The 22239-nt window shown below is 49.1% G+C and overlaps 1 protein-coding gene across 1 annotated transcript in view; it reads left to right on the top strand.

The window, feature by feature from the left end:
- The window catches only part of elp4 (elongator acetyltransferase complex subunit 4), a 54081-nt gene that overhangs the window by 17806 nt on the left and 14036 nt on the right, over positions 1-22239 (top strand). The window contains exons 8-9 of the mRNA XM_076023878.1: positions 1922-2030; positions 4602-4708. Coding sequence (XP_075879993.1) covers positions 1922-2030; positions 4602-4708 — 216 coding nt within the window. The remainder of the gene's footprint in view (positions 1-1921; positions 2031-4601; positions 4709-22239) is intronic.

Here is a 22239-nt window from a genome sequence, read left to right as displayed (position 1 = left end):
TTTTAAGAAATTTAAAAAAATCTTTTATTTCCACTTTATGTATCACTTTAGTGTGTTCATTTCATTGTCTTTTTTAAGAAAAGGAAAATGTTGTTTTTGCTCAAAATCATGGTTTGGTGTTAACTGAAGTTTTGTCCCTATGAATTAATGAAACCATCTGCATTTAGATCGCTTCCCTGCACTCCTCGCTGTCACCCTGTCATTTTGCCTGCAACCTGTGCTGAGGCCCTCTCAGCCAAATCCTCCAGTCAGGCTGGCAGCCTGCGAGCAGCAACACCTCCAGCTCCGACCATATCGCTGCTAAAGGCTGGAGCAACAGTCATCATTGTCCACTCCAGGGAGTGTTTGATAGGAAAAGTGGAACGCAAGCTTTTGTCTATTTTATCCCAATTTGTATCTATTTTATCCCAAGATTTTGACTCATTTAAATCAAGTTTAAATTTAGGGCAGATTATTTGGCAAAAATCATCATTTGGATATTAAAGAAAAACAAAGATGTAGTGTATGAATGGTTTTATGGCATTTTATCGTATTTACATTTATTATTTATTTATTTTCTAGACAAGCTCTTGGTTGGTTGTCTTGTCACGCAGTGATGATCATCTGAGTGTTTGTTTCGCACGTGGGCGACAGTTTATTCAAGGAAAGCGACTTCTCAGTCAATCCTTTTTATCTTTAATGTAACTTTCAAGTCAGTTTTTTTTTTTTCGAATGCAGAGTTAACGTGGACGCTCCCCTCGCAGCCTCACTGCTGGATGAGCCGTGGAACACGTGCGTGTTCTTTCTATGTATACGGCACCACACTGGGCAACTCCACCTGGAGCAGCCTGACTTTGAAACTTTCCCTCGTCTGCCCGGAGCCGCAGCTTTTGCGCTCAGCGCGTCGAGTAAGAATCAATAGGAGCTGAACGACGGCAGCCGAGAGGTTGATCCTTTTCCTCTCACTGCCACTGGCCACTCCAGGACCCCCCACCACCCTCCCCCTCGTCCTCTCTCTCGCGCCGACTTTGATCGCTGCGTCGGGGTGACCTGAGATACCCCGCGAGTGGCGGTGGCCTCGGCTGCTGGGACGTGCATACTTTAAAAGTAGGACAAAAAGGAAAAGGAAGAAGAAAGAGTGGGGAAAAAGACATGGAGGCATGAAAACTGCATTAGGCGGTGGCAGCCAACACAGAGAGAAGGCCGTGAATGATTCAGGAGGCGGAGGGATTAATAATGCAGCACTCCCTCTTTCCCTCCACCCCAGTGTCCCCCGCTCTCTCTCTCTCTCCCTCTTTCCTCACCCGCACTCCCTCCGACGCTCTCGCCCTCTTTGTATATTCCTCCGTCGTCGCCCCCCCCCCCCCCTCCCCCCTCCCGTCGCAGCTCGCACCTCACCGCTCGTCCCAGGCGTCCGGCCTATCCAGTAGGGGGAGCTCTTACCAACGAGCCTCTGCTGCCTCTCTCTCCCTGAGTTTTCCTGCTGGGAGAGCGGCTGCGAGGGAGAGGAGAGGGGCAGCCGCCCCCCCGGACGGGAGCAGTGGTGGAGGGCGAGGCGGAGCGGCTCACGCACGTTGGTCCACACCCGTGCGTGCAGGTCCGTTCCGCCCCTCCGCACGCCTCCGCCCCTCTCGCAGCACCTGTGGCCTCCCGCGCCCCGACCTCTGGGCTCCTTCTCTGCCTCACCTCAGCCGTGGGCGGAGGCGACCTCGGCCGCAGGAAGCGATGACCTCATTTAATCGCTAACACTGATAGCCCGTCAGGAGGCTTTTAATTACCTGCGCGTGTTTCTTTTTTTTTTTTTTATGCCTCCCTCCTTCCCGCCCCACCTCTGGCTCACTCTCACCCCTCTCTCTCTCTCTCTCTCTCTCTCTCTCTCTCTCTCTCTCTCTCTCTCTCTCTCTCCCTCTCTCGCTCTCTCTCTCTGTCTCGGCCCTTGCAGGACAGAGCCCTAATGGGCGGCATAACCAGGCTGTGCGACAGCGCCGTCGCCCTGGAATCATTCAAGGGCTCCGAGAGGGAGACCAACCCACTCTACAAAGATTACCACGGTGAGAACGTGCACATGCGCGCAAACACACACACACACACACACACACACACGTGCGCGCGCCTCTGCAATCTCCCTGTCTTCTCCTCTCCAACAAACGCACACGCGCGCGCACACACGCACGCACAGACGTACACCCAGGCAGTGCATTAAGGCTGGGCCGGGCCGTGGATGGAGGCAGGGCAGCCCCCTCGCAGGCCAGGCTGTCAGTGCACGTTAGTGTGCTGCTGCTCAATCAGACGTGCTCCTCAGTAGACAGGCCGGGGGGGATTCAGCTGCCACGCCGTACCCCCCCCCTCCCACCACCACCTCCCCTTTTCTCCCTCTCACCCTCCATCCCTGCCTCCGCACCCCCCACCCCCACCTCCCTCCAGCAGAGCCTCTCCCTCTTTTTCTCTCTCTCTCTCTCTCTCTCTCTCTCGTCCTCTCTCTCGCTCCTCTTGCCTCCCCCCCTCTGCCCATCCCTCCCTCCCTCCCACCTCTCCTCCCCCACTCACCATCCCCGGTCCCATCCCCATACCCCCGAGGCCCTGGAGCCAGGGCAGCGCGGCGCGGCACAGCACAGCACAGCGCAGGGGAATCGATATTCTCACCATCACTCTCTCCTCCCCTCTGCCTCCATCTCCCTCTCCCTCGCTCAATGTCTCCGAGGCCAGCGTGCCCCCGCTAATAAATGGAAGGGCGAGGCTTTCAGCATGGGGGGGGGTGGAGATGAAGTGGCGGCCCGGCCGGCCGGACAGGAGAGACGGCCGCAGCTCGGCCACGAGTCTCCCGGTCGTCACCGTCACTTCTCCGCAGCAGTTTTACCGTCCACCCCCCCCCCCCCACCCCCCCCCCCCTCGTTCTTCCCCCTTTTCCTTCCCTCCTTCCTTTCGCCGCTTCCCTCATTTTTTTCTTTCTTATTTGCTTGCATCACTCTATCCCACTCCTCACGCAAAAGGTCAATTTAAGTGAGACGGGTATTTTTAGCCACGCCGCTCCGACTCCACGCCGCTCGCTCTTGCTTCCCCCCCCCCCCCCCCCCCCCGTTTTTTTTTTTTTTCTTTTCTATTCTTTTCTCTGTGTTTTTTTTTTTTTTTTTTACCCCTCTCTCTCCCCTCCACCGATTGAACAGCGCTGGTTTGGAGGTTGGGGGGCGTAATGGGTTAAAAACATTCGGCGCCAGTTTTTGGTTTCACCGGGCAACATGTTTTATTCAGAAAACACGTCTCCCAGTGACAACACACCTCAGCATTGTAAATGCGGCAACTCGCAGCGCCGCGCTCCTCTTTTCTTCATCGTAGTCACTGTTTTGTGTTAAGCCAAACGCTTTGAATTTTGGAATCAAGATTGTTTCAATGTCTTTATTAATATCATCATCTTGATTTGTCCTCTGTTTAACCAGCCAGTCAGATTCTGGTCAGGTTATGAAATACATTTATGTGCATGATTGTTTTGATGTGTGTTCATGAGCGCAAACGCATCTGGTGCGAGCGTGAGAGCGCGTGTGGGCGCATGCTCGTGCGTGTGCGTGCGTGCCTGCGTGTGTGTGTGTGTGTGTGTGTGTGTGTGTGTGTGTGGTTGTGTGTGTGTTTGCGGCAGCAGTTCAGGGCTGCTCAAAGCATGCTGGGAAGCCTGTCACTGCAAATCAGGCAAGGGAAAATCACCCAAGTGCACAGAGGAGAGAGCCCACCATCCCCCACTTTGTCTGTCTGTCTTCCTTTCCCCATTGCTCCCTCCATCTCTTCTCCTCCGTCTCGCACTCATTTATGAAGCCCCACTTCTACTGTAGTTTTTTTTTTACAGTTGTTAGGAAATTTGGCATTGCGGGCTTGAGGAACGACTTTAAACGTTCTCCTGCCGTCTGTTGCTTTTTGTCCCTCACCGCTCGGGTTAGTTCATGAAACGGGAAAATGTCCTCGCAGTAGGAAATTCAAGCCGGAAGGAACAAAGGAAAGGAAAATAAAATGCCCTCTTGGATGATTTATTTCATAATAATAAGTGATACATTTCATTTAAACTTAAGAGCTGCCGTGTTCCCCCCTCCCACCGCCGGTAGGGAATTTTCATTCCTATCTTCTGACTAAACTCACATTTACATTTTCACGCACACGCACCCTTTCAGATTCGCGACATGGCTCACCTTCGGGGAGAAATTATCAAGAAAACAAATCACACTGGTGGATTCCTTGATGTTGCCTTCATGCCCTCCATTAGTTTTCCTTATCATTGCGTTGAATGTCTCGTCTGATTTACTGAAATAAAAGCCACCTAACAAAGAAATACTCACGTCTAAATTTTCCTCCTGTAATTTTCACATTAAAATAGAAACCATCAAGTGTGAAACAAATCAAAATGCAAAGTGTCTCAGAAACTTGTTTCTGGTACAGTATTATGTTGCTCCTGCTGCTTTTTAGTTGGGGGAAAATTGTTTAGATTTGTCACACTGTTGAGAAAAATTACATCTCTCGCACTGTAAATTAAACAGGATTAAGAGATGCTTGTGTTGTTTTTCTCTGCCTTCACTTTTGCACCTTTTAAATATCTGGCCTGTACATTCATCCCCACAATTGGCTCTGGCGGTTCTTTGCAGGCCTGCTCCACGTTCGCCAAGTTCCCCACCTGAACTGTCTGGCAAGTAACCTCCCTGATCACAAGGACCTGGCCTTCAAGCTGAAGAGGAAACAGTTCACCATCGAGGTACTTTGTCAAGGTTACTCACTAGAGCTGAACTTTTACCCACAGACAAATCACCGTGCTTGGCAGCGCGACCGTGTTCTAACGCAGCTGCTGAGTCTGCTTGTTTCCATCCCTGTTTTATTTTGCCCACTATTTTCTTAATGACAATAGAACGACACATTAGAATGTAATACTTCATGCCAAGGAAGCCAGCACATTTATGTTCAGAGCGGCTCATATTGGCTGAGTTCAGCCCCGGCCGAGTTTTACTTTTGTCTGTTATTGGGTGTCAAAATCAAAAGGTGAAATTATTGATTACACACTGCTGCTGCCACACTTGCTTTAGTGGGATGTCAAGATGCAACAGAGTGTGAATAAAATCCATCTATATTGATGAATATGCAATTAAAAGGACAGGTGGCAGTTAAGCCACAATATCACTAAATGGAACATGATGTGTTTGATGCCATTTCGTACTGAAAAAAAAAAAAAAGGAGAGCGAGAGAGAGAGAGAGAGAGAGAAGCATTTTACAGCAGATTTTTTTTCCTTCTGCTTCCTGCTGGGCTGCTACACCCTTTTAGCTGGTCGAACGAGTGAATACTTCATATTTCAGACCTGCGACGTTATGGGTAAATAAAATATGGTGGTTTGACTTGATGCAGATCCTCTGATAATAAATGTATTTTAGACCCCCTATATTAGATGTATTTCTGGGTAAAATGGAGAGAAATTACAGGTCGATCATCCCTCTCCCTCTCAAACAGTAGAATGACACTCGGTAAAAGAGGTCGTGGGTTGTGGATCCTCTCACCTCCAGCTTGTTCATAATCAAATGGTCAAAGATCTGTTATTGACAGTGTGTGAGTCACTGGGCTCCCGCACCAATGAGTCACACAGCCCTGCTGAAGTTTTCTGGAACTATGACGACATTTCGTTTCCCTCGCTGTGCGGACGGACGTCAAACCTCGGTGCCAATTTTTGTTTCCTTAAAGTTTTTGGGGCTCATTCAGGTGGGGTAAATCCAACTGTGATCGCAGTCAGGTCGGAGTCTCGACATCAATGAGCATCGTTAGCTGCACCGTCGACTCGAGTTGCTCGAGTGTAGTGTGTGGCTGGAGAGAAGCCGGCAGAGGGTTTTTCCCACCTCAGGACCGGATGTTGCTACCTACAGCCGTCCTGTGATAATTATTTGCCGTAATTATCTCCCGTGGCTGCTTCGTTTGTCTGCCGTGAGCCCTTGCGCAGCCCGTCCCCGCTCCGTTCGGTTTTGATTTACGGCTCCTCGCCGTCTTTTCTCCTCCTGTCAGCAGACGCTCCCATTTTGCGCGTGTCACATCATCGCTCTCACTCTGAGCAATCAATCTGTCACCGAACTACCACTCTGGAGACAAATTAAGGGGCCCTCCTCTTAGCTCGGGCTCATGATTGGTCCTCATTACATTATCATTACCTTATCACACCCTCTGGTCCGCGGCTCTTAGCGAGTCCCATTGTCTCAGGCAGGAGGTTGAGGTGGGAGGGGGCAGGGGGAGGAAACCACCGCCGCTATCACCAGTCTTCTCTGTAACCCACGTTAGCAGTCTATTCTTATTTTCTGCCAGCCCTCAACATCCTCCTGTGCCCCCCGCCCCCCCTCCCTCACTCTCACCCACCGAATAGGCCACCCTAGTATGGATTTATAAGGTCCGTAAAAGTCAAGGTGGTTATCCTCGCTGCTCTTTTAATTATGCCGTCCGGGGGAGCGAAAGCTGCAGCATCTCTCTCGCTGCATGGGGTCTCACAAGCCGTCATTGTAAAGATCAAGCTTTGTCCGCCAGCCCCATTCATGGATCCTTCATTGGACCTGAATGGTGAGCCGCCTCTGAAACTGCCTTCATGCTCAACACGCAATGTTGTATCAATTCAAGAAAAAAAGACAGTAAAAAGAAGAAGAAGCGATATCAAGCACTGACTTTCCAAAAACATCCCACAGCTTTTCGCCTCTCAAGGAAGAGAGCTCGCAATAAAAGGCGTCAATCACGTCATTGCACGTTGACACGCGGCGGCAGGGAATTTCCCAGGGAACGCGGCGTGTCACCAGTCATGCATCAAATCACCCAAAACACAGATTAGCAATTGTTCTGCGCTTTTAGGCATGTGCGTTCTGTCTTTGCCAGCAACCCGTGATGGGCCGGGAAGAGGAAGGCTGTCACGCAGGTATGGGCCGGGCGGCGCTGACGTTCATCGTCGGTTTGCACGCGCAACTACTGTTGTGCTGCTCTCCCAGCGGCTCATCGCACGCCGCGTCTGACCTGCCGGTAAACTGCCTCGGCGGGCGTCTGATTGACACGCGAGATGGCGATCGCGCTCCGATCCCGAGCGCCTTAAAGTGTGACAGCTCACACCATCCCTGCTAATCACCTCATTTACTCAAGCAACAGGACTCCTCCGCCCCGGGGCCACGCAGCGCCGCATTCTCATACTGAGGCTTCTCCGCATTGCTCACAGCCTCTGCGTGCATGCGTGCGTGCGTGCATGTGCGTGCATTCGGCCAGTGCCGCTGCACCTCTAGCAGCTGCTGCTAGCATTCTCTCAACTTTTGACTCCTTCTCTGTTTTCTAAATCCAGCAATCTATCTTCTTGTCTGGCACAGAGGTGAGGGCCCGGTTGATTGACAGCTCCGGCTCCTCGCGAGTTGAGTCACGTCACCTCCAACCCCGCTGGGAGTCTTCATCAGCTCACCGCTAAAGAGCTGCATTTTGGTTCAAGGCCCGATCGTCTTTTAATCACCAGGAGGACATCGGGAAGGATGGGTCTGTTTGACCCGCTCGCAGGGCATCGCGTTTTTGCAGCGACAGAAGTTCATCATCCGTTCAGCTGGCGGCGACGGTAAAAGTTTCCGCCCATCCACCTGTGAGCCCACGTTCAGCTGCGACGTTGCCGAGGTGATTTTGGATGCGTGATGAGGTTAGCGCTCCGACGCTGGATCCAGGGTTCAAGCCTCGGTTGATGAGCCGTTATTAGTCATGACACCTGAAGCCCAAATTAACCAGTGGCCCTTGTCTGAGCAGGCAGAGGAGTGTTGCTGGCTGTTTGGCCAAGAATAACACGCACCCATTGACACATCCACAAACACTTCTTTCCACCCACGTGAAGAACTATTGACACTATCATGCCGCAATGCAGCCGTATTAGTATTATTAGCAAACGCACATAATATGTGTCACTTGGTGTGTGTGTGAGAGAGAGAGAGTGAGGTAGAGAAATTTCCACACTCGCACTCACTAAGCTGACCCCGGCCCCTGTCACCAGTTTCACAATGCAAAGATGCTTTTGGGATGAGTCTCTAAAGAATGCGTATGACATGCAATTACATTCTCCTTACCTTTGTTTGACCCTTTAAACTGACAGGCTATGTGCCTGTGGGGTACAGGGGTGCCAGCAGGGGGTCATGGGGTCAAATATAGTATAAGAGAGGGATTTGTGTCAAATTAGTCTTCTCTTAGTGAGCCTGCTTGGAGGTGTCTGTCGCACTGACGCGTTCTGTCACTTTGATGGCTGCATAGTCCGTGCACACGCCAGCGTGAAGAAACCCAGCCAGCTTTTTCAGTTTTGAACGTTTTTGGATGGTTTGTCGTCAATTGCGAGATCCTCAAGTCGCCGCTCCATTGTTACTTCTCCCCCTTATCATTGACACTATTAGGCCGAGTCGCAGCCATGACAAAGGAGGCGTGGCAGAGAGAGAAAGCCAGAGGTAATACCCGAGGAGGCTGCTTTCAAACAGCCACTTTTTTTAAAATCGCTTTTCGCATGTCCGTATTTACTGAACAGACTCCAAAAGCTTTGGCGAACAGGTTGTGCGTCAGAAAATATTGTCTTTTTCTATTGATCTATCTTTTTTTTTTATATATATATATATTTTCTTTGTCTGTTGCAGTTGTTGCATGTGTTTTTGAGAGACACTTTAGGCTTAGATGAAAAAAAAAAACACCTCATGAGGAATCAGCGCTGATTCTTATTCAAGGCTCATTCGAGGACAGATGTCTCCGCACATCACTGTCAGCCCCTCAGTCTCGCTGCAGATAATGACAAATGGGTCAGATTAATTCACATATGACAAAATACAGCTAAAAATGATCTATATTCTGTTTATCTGAATGAACAACATTTTGCCCATCGGTTTTTCCTGCAATAAAATGACTCATTTTGTGTGCTCGATTCAATATGCGCAGTATTTTTAACACATTGGGTCAGCCAGTGCACCTCAGGGTCTGATGACCGTTTCCTCCTGCAGGTCGTAAACTCCGAAACGCACGGCCGTCGGTATTTGATCGCCGGAGAAGCACGAAAAGGGAAGAAAGACGAGATAAACTCGAGGAGGAGAGGAAGCCCAACTGAAGAGTTGGAGGGAGGTGTGTGGAGTAGGTTAATGTTTCCTGGCATGTCCTCAAAACGTCTTTAAGACAACGCCTGCGTCTCCCCCCTCCCCGCCCCCGAAGCCTGTGGGTGCCGAGGGAAGGGTGTTAATGGACCTATGAGAGGAGCAGAGCGAAGGCTCGCGGAGACGACGGGGAGGCGTAAGCAGAGAGGAGTAGTTAAGTGATTCTCAGGTCAGGTCTAATTAAAATGAGGGCTTTTCCTCAGAGGCACCAAACAGTCTTATTGAGAGGGAGAAATAAAAATGTTGGGGGGGGAGAAGGAGTCGTAGAACGCAGAATAAACCAGACAGAGACGCAGTCCTCGGGCTGTGTTCGTATATGTTTGTGTTTATATTCCGCTTCCCGCTATGTGTGTCTTCTTCCACGTCTCAAATAATGTCGGATGGTGCAGGTCAGCCGGCGCCGGCGACAGCTAACTTTTACATTTGAGCCGGGTCGTCTCCATCGTCTTCCGCCGGTGTGTTTTATATTGGCATTTCTCAGTGTAGGAGTAAACTAAGTACCAAAGTCCTGAACCTATTAGCGCTCTCCATACGTCCTCCCCGTGTCCCCGCTGTCCGCCTTGGGAGTCGCAATCAGATGGGAATGGACCGTCGGAATAATACTCCAATTGAATAATTTATGCTCCCTCTCTTGGCGAACACCAGCCGGCGTTGCATTTTGGAATGAGGTGTGCTTATGGCCTGTGCGTGTACGGGGGGGAAGAAAGAGGTAGAGAGCCCGGGCAGGCCAGTCGGTGGCACGCGATCGGACCCCTCAGCCGAACAATATTCACTACATACATCAGATTTGCATCAATTATTCAAGGGCCATTTTATCTATTCTGCAAATGTGCTTGTGTGTTTGAAAAGGGCCAGCTTGTAAGTCTTTAGGTCCGTGTGTGTGTTGGGATGGGGGAGGGGTATAGTGGTGTAAATGTGCAGGGTTTTATTTTTTGTTTATTTGTTTCTTTTTAGCCAAACTTCGTAAATATTAGATACGTCTATGATTAAGGAAACCAAACTCTAGCTTCGTTTCCATGACAGGTTTGCGCAAAATAAAAGCGATATTTCTAAGATTTCGACAAAGAGCATTTGCAGTTGGCAGGTGTTTCCATTGAATGGTGTGAAGCGCATAAGCCGTAATTCTCGTCAACTCTCGTCCCGCAAGAAATCTCGTAATTCTCCCACGAGATTTACGAGAATTACAGTTGTTTTTGTTTGTTTAATATTTGACTCCTGTCAAGAATGGTTGTTTTTCTCTTTGATTACTTGTAAAGAATATTCCGTTTCCTTCTTCCGTCCAAAAATAACGCGTCGTTTTTACTTGAAGTGAATTGGTCACATGACCACGTGCGTCACGTCCGGTGACGTGTAAATGCAAAAAAAGTGTTCCATTGACACTTTTGCGATATACCTCTATGTCGATACGTATTTTTTTTAAAAAAACACCTGATGAGAGCATCAAAACTTTTTAGCGATATTTGAGAGGTTTTGCAAAGTTTTGGCATTTACCACTTTTTTTATTTCAATATTTAGGCTAGCAATTCTAGGGGTAATGAAGTGCAGCTTTTGCCTTTAAAAAGCAATCTGTTTTAAATTATTTATCTCACAGCCTAAGATCCAAGATTTAACTTCACAAATCATAAAGGAAGAACACTTGGTTTAAAAAAAAGTTAAACCGAGTATTTTCACAGAGAGACTTTGGGTGGGTTGGGATCAGGGTTCACAGCGGTTGTGTTTGTTGTGGCCGGGTTAAAGCTCAGTCAGAGAATTTCTGGGACTTTGCCAGATGTGCTGCCTGCTGCCCCCTCTACGATATCAAGACGTTGCCGAAACATTTCTTGCGGGCGGACAGTAAGGAAGGCAAACAAAACGGGGCATGTGCGCCCCTCCTGCCACACCGAGTAACAGTGCGGTCGGCCTGAACCGGCCCTGGAAGTGAAGCCGTTTCGTCAGTGAGCAGTGAACCCTTAACATAGTCCATGCACCATTCAGCCCCCATCAGACTAGACTGGCCACATTGGACTCAGACCTGATTAAAGTAGCCCGAGTTGTCTTCAGCTCCCATTAGATGCAGTAGGAGGAGGGAAGGAGGCAGCTACTTGCAAGCCACCCGACATCCGTGGGTTTTTTTTATGTGTTAGGAAGTTCAGGAAAGGGCTCCGCATCAACATAATGGTAGTGACTGGAAAATCATAGACCTCCCCCGGTGCTTTGAAACTGGGTCTTCCCCATATCTTTGGACTCTGGTACTCACTCTCAGTTGTTGGAGGGAAGAAGTGTCATTTGGCCTGAAGTCATCACTCTCTCCTCAGGTCCAATGTGCCAGAATTGGTTGGCTGTTAGCGCTGCAGTGAAGAATATATATTGTTCATATGTTTGATGTCTTCAATGTGTTGCTACAGTCTAGAAAGTAGTAACGATAAAGAAGAAACCGGTGTGTCCAAACTTTTGACTGGTAGTGCATGTTGGAAGTGTTTGTTTGATTTGAAAGATATGGTACTGTTATGTCAATTAATACGTTACTTTAATGCATTGTGGTGCATTTAATATATTCAGATAGATAGATAGATAGATAGATAGATAGATAGATAGATAGGACAGAGAGCAGATTGGCCATGACTTCAACAGAACTTTGGTCAACGTAGTTTTAAATGTGCTCTATACTTAAAGCATGACTTCAGCCAACACAATCAGTTTATTATTTACATTGTCGCTGGAATACTGAAAACAAGAGAAACTAAACTAGCCCTCGCTGCTATTCCAACCACAGGAGAGAGTTTTAAAAAATTGCCATCACGGGCACAAACAGCCCCACGGTCGGACTGGTTCAAAGGTGGAATGTTGATCCGGAGCAAGAGCATCAAACTCAGGAAGGCTCTCTGCTTGGGTCCTAAAAATAACTTTCCCACACTCTCACCGCTCTGTGTCCTGGGTGGGGGTGAAGTGGGGGAGGGCAAGGAGAGGCGGAGTCAGGAGGAGGAGGAGTAGGTGGGTGTAGGCATATGTATATATTGGTCAGTGTGCCTGTTGAGTGTTTATGTTTTCAATGCTGATTTTGTCATGGCTGCGTTTTAGAGGAAAGCTAACGTTTATTCGAATGCAATGCCATCCAAGCTGGATGCCTTTGCAAAATGTGAGACTGCAGGGATATCACATCCACATAAACAGTCTGTTGTGCTGTGTTGAACCCCTCATCTCTGGCTGGCTTTCCTTCTCCCTGTTATTAAAAATAAAAATAAAAACACTATGAAACAAAAACACTGAATGAATTGTGATCTAACACACATTGAACTCGTGCGCCAACTCTTGATGCCACCTTTCCAATTTCCCCCATGACAAGCAGCAACATGGCTTTTCACAATAACCATATTCAGGAGACCAGAATAATCCCCTAATGTCAGTGAACCAAGTTGCGTGTTGCCAGGGGTGAGTTCTGTTCTGGTTCTAGTCTGTGGCCTCCTCTACATTTTACTTCAGCCGCATTACAGCACTTTTTTTTTTCTTATTTGTGAATGTTTTGCTAACATCACACAAACATGTGCTCCAGCATTCCAAATATGTTCAACCTGCTTAATCGACTTGGCCTTTTTCCAAATGCTTTCTCTATTGCCTATTCCTCATTGAACCCTTGAGGGCAACAAAAAAAAAAACCCAAGCGGGTCCCTAGATCCTCTTTTTTCTTTTTCTTTATCTCCACCGCACCATAAAGGCATTTGTTTCAGCTAATCACAGGAGCTACTTAACCCCTGCTACTCTGAATATGGCCGTATTTAAAAAGGATTCACCCAACAGTCAACACAAGAGTTGTTTAAAGTGCTGTCCGCCAGCCGCTGAATGTGGCGGCGCTCATGAATTTTATTAGCGCAAGTGGTCCCCCCGCCGTCCCACCCCCGTCCTTCGGGGTTCACAGGTGGCCATTGAAAGGCTCGGACCAGATGATGGAGGACAGTTAGGGCATATATAGAGCCCTGAATAGACTTTAATTGCACTCGGTAGATGAGTCACAGGGCCATTGGGAGGACAGGCGGGCGCTTCAAAAGGCAAGTTAGAGGGCAAGGTGACGGCACCGGTCAGAGATTTCACCACCCGGGCCGTCGATTATAGATTATGGTGCCTGTGCGAAGCTCTTCTGTTTATGCAGCAAAAACACAATGATTTTTTTCTTCTTTTTGTGTGAATGTGTGTGCACGCACGTGCATGTGTGTGTGTGTGTGTGTGTGTGCGCAGACGTGAATGTGTGAAGGTGGGGGAAGGCACTGGGTGGGAGAATACTCCAGTGTGTGGCTTAACCAAACTTTCCTTTTGTCCCCAACAATGATGAGTGATGATGAGTGACAGGGGTGTTAGGAGTGGGATCTGGGGAACAGAATGCGCCTAAGCAGTGTGTTCACCCAAACTCACACAAAAGGCAGCAAAAGGTCAAATCTGAGGCAAGCTTCTTACCCAGTGGCAGGCACACAACATTGCGCCAGTGCTACATGCTACGTCGCCGTTTGCACGTCGCGTTCTCTCTCGGCGCCGAGGACACTCGCAATGACTTTTGAAGGGCACCGCTTCTGCCCGCCATTGATTACCAATAACGCTTCTGCTGGGAGTCTGGTTGAAACCACCAGAGGAACACTCCCCCTGGCTTCACCTCGCCTTGAGATGCGGCCTTTTGTCGTCTATGTTTTTTTTAGTTATTTTTTTTTTAGGCGTCCCATTGCCCCGTTTTCATTGCAACTAATGCAAAAGAAATGGTCATATATATATCGCACAAGTCGCGCCCTGCTGTTGTCGCACATTTCCGTCCTTTTCTACTTGAAAACATTAGCGTGGTGTCGCTCCATGCGGTGCGTAAAAAAATAAAAGCCCTGCCAGCATCTTTTTTTTTTGCAGCAACATTGCAGAGAGAGAGAGAGAGAGAGAGTGAGAGAGAGAGAGAGAGAAAGGGGAAGGGGAAGGGGGGGGAGGGTATTTCTTTCTGCATCACTTGACTTTATTAATCCAATCAAGCTGCATATCAGCATATCCCCCACACTCTGGAGAAAAAAGATGCAGATTTGTCCAAACATTTTGCTTACGCAGCCCAACCACACACACACTCACACACACACAAACACACACGCACACTGTACGTTATGCCCCACTGCTAGCTCGGGATGCCGACTTGCGTGCAAGTGTTTCCCAGGAGGCGCTTGCAGACCGAGGGTTCCGAGGCCCGGCGATGGCTCGAGATGGCTCGAGATGGCGGTTAGCGAGGAACCAGTATTTCATTTCTTTCTTTTTTTTTTGTGCCTGCTCTCCTCCTGCTGCCCCTCCCCCTTTCTGAGTTCAGCCAGTGATCGTAATGGGGGGTGACAGCTCACCTCTCCCTAGCGTGCCTACGGTCCTCGGAGCGTTAGACCCCCCCACACACCCCCAACCCCTCCAACAAAAGCTCACCACCATCACCCCAAGTCCCAGAAGGCCACAAAGGTTACTCCATATGTTAGTCTGAGGTTTCTTATGAATCTGCTTTTTTTCACTCTGATTTGTCCCAATCGAAGAATATACATCTCTTTGTAAGCTTTCAGTGTTATTATTCTTCTCTTATTATTATTATTGTGTGTTTATCAGTTTCCATTAGTGAGACGGTCCTTGGTCTGCTCCTTAATGGTAATTGTGCCTATTTTTGCATTACTCTTTGTCTTTGCTGTAATGAATGCCATTCAAGGGGAAAACACGCATCCTCTTCTTCAGACAAGTTCCAAACTTTTAAGAAAAAGTTGCGTCGGTTTGTTTGCCTAAAGGTGTGATAGGAATGTTTTCCGTCAGTCACATTTTCACTTATTAATTGACCGCAGCCGCAGGAAAGATCCAGCTGAACATCCCATCCTAAAAATAACCTTGCAGAACATAAAAGTCAACATCCCGCTCTGATCTCCGTCCTCAAAAAAAAAAAAGAAACAACACAAAAAAAAGCCAGCCAAGTTCAGCCGTCATCCTCTGAGCGCTCTGCCTGAACCAGGAAGGAGGAGACATAATGAACGGCATCATAATTAAATCAGCGCAGTGAATTTCTCACACCTCCTTAATATATAAAACGTGGGCGTGAGTCTGAATCCTCCGAGGAGTGTTGTTGCCTGCGCAGGTCTCGGCTAACAGGCCTCGGCGAAGTTGTGTAATGAGCGCCGGGCGTATTTTAGCGTGGGCTTCGCGTGCCTGGACGGGCGAGAAACGGCTCACAGAAGCATGTGTAGTGGTGAATATTAGAGCAGGCAGCGTGTTAGCAAGGTCACTCCGTGTACGCCGAGAAGTGCTCTGCCCGCTCCCCACTCTCTCTCCAACCTTCTTTTGTCGGAGGCTGCCGCCGCCGCCCTCCTCCGCCCTCCTCCGCCCCTCTTTCCAGAAATCACGGCGAGCTTTTTAGAGAGTGTTGCTCTCCCGACGCGCCGCCCAACTTTAACAGCCCTCACGCTCGCCCCGCTCACCTCATTTGCCGGCAGACGCAAAGTCGCCCTGGCGTCCTGTGTTTTTTTTTTTTAAGGATGCTGTAATCACGGCCCAACGTTAAGGCCAAAACCCCATGGCTGAAAACCTCATCCGGCCCCTTCCTGCAACCTGCTGTGTTGGGCTATGTGAGATGAGCCTTATTCCCCTCACCCCCTCTGACATTGCTTTCCAAACACTGAGGGTTGGCGTGATACATGTTACCCTATGGCAGTGTTTCTCAAAGTGGGTAGCCTGCTCCCACGTCTGGGGGGGTGGGGGGGTGTGGGGGGTGAAGCTAATGTTTCCACGGCGGAACAATTAACAAAAAGTGTTCAGTAGGTTGTAGCTAAGAAAAACGCTGCTCAGGTACACAGGATGGACAAATATTTGACATGGACGAAAATACGAATTCAGGAGTCCGGCGGTGGCCAGTGTTCTTTGTTGTTGTTGGGCACTTTTGTCTGTAGAATGGTTCCGCGAGTAGCTGCGGAACGACGGTGTCGTTCACGCCAGACTTTAAGCGGGGTGCACCTCCGTGGCCGGCTCGCACCGCGCAGCGATCGTTTCGGCGTCTGCTCTATAAACCTATTTTGTCACTATTTTGGCTTTTTTTTTTGGGGGGGGGCATGAAAAATTTTCTTTCTCCAAGGTGGGGCGTGACAGAGAAAGTTTGAGAACCACTGCCGTAATGCCATGCAAGTCTATGGGGTCAAAAGTCAACTTTGTCCTAGAGACATGGGACCACTTGCAGGTTCATCGGGATCCGTCAAGACACAGCCACGTCAAATTTGGGGCTTCTAGCATGAAAAACTTTCTTCCTCCAAGGTGGGGCGTGACAGAGAAAGTTTGAGAACCACTGCCCTATGGGATGTTTAAAGGTCCAGTGTGCAAAATTTGGCTCGACTTATGACTTTTATATTGGTAAAAGCTTAACGTACTGCCCATTAATACATAAATAAAAGTGTATAGTCACAGTTTTTCCCACCCTTGGAACGGTTCTCATCTTTAAAAATATACATAGAGCAATAAGGGTCTTCCAGTTAGCTGTCATCTTATGCCATTTTCTAAGGAAGGCGCAACATTGGTTGGTTAGCTTCATGGGACTTGCAACCACTTTTGTAATATCTTTATTTTACCACATGAAGCTTTCTTTCTTTCTTTCTTTCTTTCTTTCTTTCTTTCTTTCTTTCTCTCTGTCTTTCCTTTGTCATGGGGGCACGGCCGCTGCCAGTGTTCCGCCGCTCCTCACCTTAATGGCGGCGACACATATCAGACAGGTCGGCGCTGGCTGAGCGTAATCTGACTGGTCTTAATTACCGGCAGTATCCGGTAATAGGCTGCTTCCACAGATATCAGCCATTAGAGCGCCGTCCCTGACGGGAGAGGCCTGATTGGCTGCGAGACGGAGGTGATAAAGAAGCCATGCCTCATTTACCGCCAAACCCCTCCGCCCCCCTCCAACCTGCGCCCCCCCCCCCCCCCCCAACCGCACACATCCCTGTATTAAAGTCGAGTGTGAAGATGGCCGAGGACTGTGATAAACTGATTTATGTGCTGTCCTCGCTCGCTCCTGTCTAATCTGCTCCCGCATTGTCAGCAATCGGCGAGGAGTAAATGACTCTGCTGGCTGGAAGTTTATATTAGTTCTTTTAAACCCCTTTTCTTTATTTTCAGCACCGATTAAGTTTTCATTGCAAATGCTGCCTTTTTTTTTCCCCGTGCATGCTTAAAAATTTATATCGCTAAGGCATTGTGACTTGTTTGGGTGGGTTTTCTTTCCCTTCTCTGTTGTGAGCTTATAAACAGACTCTGCCCCCGCCTCGGGCTTGTTTGTGCGGTTTCACTCCCTAAACCGCAGCCCGGCCGCTCTTGTCAGCTAACTGAACTAAACTGCAAGAGGTGTCCTGAAATAGACTTCCCCCTAACTTGGAAAAGAGTTCTTACTTTCACCAGACCGCTGCTTGGATTTTCCGCTCAGTTTTCCTCACCAGCTCTTCTCCACTGGCGGAAGCAAAGCGTGGCTTGGTTTCCTCCTGGGGGCGGGGCAGGGGGGGGGGGGGTCGATGGCGCACATTAACCTAACCGATGACCAGGAGGATATCGGCCATGCGTTCACGGCCTCTTCCGTCTCATCCGCTCACTTTGCCTTATGTCAGCAGCGGGAGATCTGATGACGCGTCGTGTTTGTGCTAATGCTTCCTCCCCCCCAAACTCCACCCCCACCCCACCCACCCTCCCGAACGCCTTAAAAAACAAGTCAAACCATCACGGATAATACTGCCATTATTAGCATGGAAATTAGAAATGAGCTGCCACGGCATTAGCGATAGCCTGTCACTTGAGTGACAGGTGAAGGCGCTGCCGGTTCAGCGCGCTGTGTTTAAGACACGTTTGATGTTTTTCAAAACTCCACATTTGGCGTATTATCCTCGGGTGGCGGCTCGCACCTCGTTGGTATTTAAGACAGATTTCGGTGGATGTCGCCCAATTGCGGCGGCTGGCGGCTGGCGGCTGAGGGTGTAGCTCGCCCCGAACGGGGGAGGCGTCTCCGCTGACAGATCGCTGTCTGGATGAGAGAGCACAGCAGCATCCCACCTCATTACCGCAGCCACGCACCAACCCAGGGACCGACGCACTGCTCTCTGTGATTAAGATGTAAATTTCCTCTAATTGGAATGTAAATTCATACATTTATATGAAGACGTCAGCTGTCAGATTGCAATATTGTGTGTGCCTCCTTCCCCCCCCCCTTTATTTATTTTTTTTTTCTTTCCGCCTCTCCCCTGTTCCCCAGGCAGGGAGTAGGTGCCTGTAATCTGTATCATACTCCCACAGCCCGTCCTGGGATTTGCCGTTTGTTTAATGTCGGGCCCATTGTCCCGCATCAAGCCCGTCATTGTGTTGCTTCCCATTCATGTTTCTGTGTTTTGTTGCGGTCTGATTCGCTCTCACTACCTGTGTTTGTTCCTCCATGCATGGCTGAGCCGTCAGGGCTTTAGGGACCGTGGCGGGGAGGGTGGGGGGGGCTTTGAGACGGGGGTGGGGTCTACGGGGGGTCATTGGGTGGCCGTATTTTGTGTGTGCATCGATTACTTCTGCTGAATGTCCCTCAATGCAAATAAGTCTGCCACTTTGAGAGGAAGCACATGTATCTGAAGTAATTAATTTTACCCTTGAATGCCAGCTGTGGTGTTGGTGTGATGCGTTCCAAATGGAGGCTCCTCACCAAAAAAGGTGTTAATTTAGGGATTTGGCAGATGAGGTAAGTGTGTTTGCCAACGTGTATGGCCCACGAAAATGGAGCGCGTCGGCTCGCGTCGTCCCGCTAATTCCAAGATTGTGCCGCGGCGAGACGCGGTCGCGTTTAATTGAGCCCACACAAAAGCAAATGTTACAGTAAGTCTTTGCTGAGCCGTGACGGCCGCTGCACCCTCTCAGAGGGGCTCAGCACAGCGTGCTGATGGACAGCTGACGTGTGTTTACAGCTAATAGGGATACATTTTCTGTGCGAAGTTAATCCAAACCCAATCAGTTTTTTTTCTTACTGACTGGGACAAACACAATTGATATATTACTATGTTTCAGGGTAGAGCAGTGCATCCTATTTGAGTATCTTAAGTACTTATCTGTTTTTAGTTTATCACAAAAATCATTGATTTTTGGCTGAAAGTCCAAATTTAATGCTAATGGACCTACTTTTTTGCTGTCTTCCAATGGCAAATGTTCCAAAAACCCAAAATAAAAGCCCACTCTTGAAACACCTGATATTGTCAAACCCAAGGAAGCAAATTGGGGCATTTTCCATACATGTTTTTGCAAGGAGATGCCTTTCCCCATCAGCGTCGTTAGTCAAGGACTTTGCAAAATTGAAAAAGTGATTGAAATGTCTGCAGTGAAGAAGTTCTATTGGCATTGGGAGTAAAAAAAAATAAAGCACAATGGCTTGTAGTTGGTCCATAGACACCAGTTCCCTGGCTGAGGAACTGTAAGATGAGGCATCTCAGGAGGCTCTCCCAGCTTAACGTCCCCCTGCAGCAAAGAGTTGAAGGTAGTTTTACATCCGTTCAACCCCCAAGAAATGCACCCTGGCACATTATTTGTTGACCTTCGCTGCCATCCGACTACGTGGCTCTCATGCAAAGAGTCCGCAGCACTTCCGTGCCACTCCCCTTGCGATATGGTGGGAAAAAATATGCAGAGTAATTACACAGCTCAGTCAAACCTGCTGGCGTGCCGTTCGCCGTACACGTTTTTAAAAGAACATTCTGAGGCATGAGGAGATCAATGGGACACGATTTCTGTCATATGTTTGCGAGCTGTACAGCTCATCAGGCATATTTGGGCGTGTGCTCCAACATTCCCCTCGGGCGGAGGTAGCTGGTGATTTCGAAACGGGTCACGCAAAGGCAGCGAGGAAGCCGAGAAACTGAAGCCAAATAAGTTGTTTAAAGTCGTTGAGAGTTTGTTTGCAGGCGGCGTGGGTTTGTTTTGTTTTTCGGGAGGCGGGGGGGGGGGGGGTCCATGCATTCCCACCCTCTCACCCCTCCCCCGCCCGCCTCCGATGCTAGCGACGAAAGGCCCGAGTCCTCCTGGAGCTGCCAGGAATCCGGACGCGGCTCCGCCCACCTGTGGCACCGGACCAGCCAGCGCCTCCGTCAGCTTTCGCCGTCAGGAAGGAATCCCAATAAACCTGCCTCCTCTCGCCGCCATTCCAGCCGTCACCTCCCGCCAGCGACACCCGAGTCGACGGTGCAGAAGCAGCCGGCACGTTTTCTCATGCCGGCGCTTCTGACGAGCAGGAATCTGCCCCTCAGACACGAGCGGCAGCCGACTCCCCTCGCCGGGGTTGTTCTCAGCGTTTGGGACGTGCTCCCGGCGCCGCCCGGCAGGAACGTGCCCGTGGCTGCACCTTGCTTGCACGCTAACCCTCCCGCGATATTCTTTATTTCTGCTTCCTCAAGGTGTCGGGCCAGGAAGTGAATCACCTCAGAAGTGCTTTAGTTTAGTTGCTTTACTGAGATGTTCATTTGGTTTTTGATGAAGATTAGGGAAGTCCGATAATATCAGCCAATAAAGTTATTAAAAATGAATATCGGAAAATATCGGTATCGGGAAAAAAATATTATAAAAATATGACTTTTTTTTTTTAATTTCGTAGTCATGCCAAAGAATGAATTCCTGGAATTTCCTTTATTTCCTTTATTCCTGGAATTTCCTGTATTACTAAACAGTAGATAACAATACTGTACTCGTCTCTACTAAGCTTGATGATGTCATCAAATCGCATCGAAGCATAACAGCAAGCGATGCGTGTGTTTCAGCAGTGTGGTTTCAGTGGTGGCTGGCTGCTAACAAAATACCTCGTTCGTAACTAACGACATCATGTGGGACATCCAGCGTGACACCACAATACAAATTAGCCACAATGTGTTAATTCCACGACCGCACATATCGGTATTGGTTGATATCGGTATCGGAAATTAGGAGTTAAAAAAAAGTCAATATCGGACACCACTGATGAAGATACGTCATCATTATTTTATTAGTAGTAGTAGTAGTAGTATTAGTAGTAGTAGTTTTTGCTGCAGTCTATCCCAGCTGTGATCGTGCAAAGGCAGGTTGACACTCTGGACAAGTCCCCAGTTCATTACTATCATTTATTGTCATTAATATTAATATAATTATTAATATTATTCCTGCTATTATTCCTGGAGGAAGACGGGGAGGAGACACCATCTTGTCCCCCAGGTGTGACTGAAGTCGCTCATGCAGAAAGATCCCACATGGAGGAAGGTGTGGGAGGATTGGGGAGGCATCGACAAACTCTTGGCTTCCTCTCCTCAGAAGCCCCCACTCCCTCCCCACTCCCTCCCCACTCCCTCCCCAACCCACCCACTTCCCTGAAAAACACATCTGTCCCCCCGCCACCCCTCTCTCTCTCTCTCCACCACACACACCCTCTCCCGCGTCCTTCGGCCACCGCTGCTCTCCAGTGGAGAGACTTTTCTTTTTTTTTTCTTTTTTCCTTCTTTTTTCCCGCTGCAAGCAACCTAAAACGTTTCTCTGGTATCGTTGCTGCCACCTGCCATATTTTGTTTAACACTCGAGACATTACACTCTTTGGCTGATTCCATTCTCTCTCTTTTTTTTTTGCCCCCTTTTCTTGGCCACGTTGTGTAGCCGTCGGACAAAGCTGCTGCTAACCGTAACCCCGAGCGAGCGCTCTCGAAGCAACCGTGTGTGTGTGTGTGTGTGTGTGTGTGTGTGTGTGTGTCAGCTCCGCAGCGATCACCATTCTAGTCGGCGGCGCAGCTATCTCATGGCTGCGTGCATTAAAACAATTAAGCCTTGCCCCTCCCCCGCCTCCGCCCCCTCCCCCACCCTCCCACCCACCCACCCACGCACGCCCCGCCGCAACAATCATTTTTCGGATGTGTTGGGTGAAATTTAGCAAGAAATTATCATTTTCTGAATCACTTCACTCCGCTTGCTCGGTGTTTGTTTCATTCTTTCCCCCTTTTCTCCGGCTCGTTCTTTGAGCTCTTTGAAAAAAGCCCCCCCGCCGACCCACTCACTCAACCACCCCCCCCACCCCCACCCCACCCAGCACCACCAACACCCCTGCGTGTTCTTCCCTTTTTCCGTCCCTTTCTCCTCACTTTTTTCATCGTCATCCAACAGCACTTTTTTTTTTCT

This window comes from Nelusetta ayraudi, unplaced genomic scaffold, assembly GCF_046127955.1.
Source record: "Nelusetta ayraudi isolate G7.1 ecotype Tasmania unplaced genomic scaffold, CSIRO-AGI_Nayr_v1 ptg000002l, whole genome shotgun sequence".
In the NCBI taxonomy this organism is placed as follows: domain Eukaryota; kingdom Metazoa; phylum Chordata; class Actinopteri; order Tetraodontiformes; family Monacanthidae; genus Nelusetta; species Nelusetta ayraudi.
The sequence above is the reverse complement of the archived record's forward strand: the minus strand, read 5'-3'. Positions and strand labels throughout refer to the sequence as shown.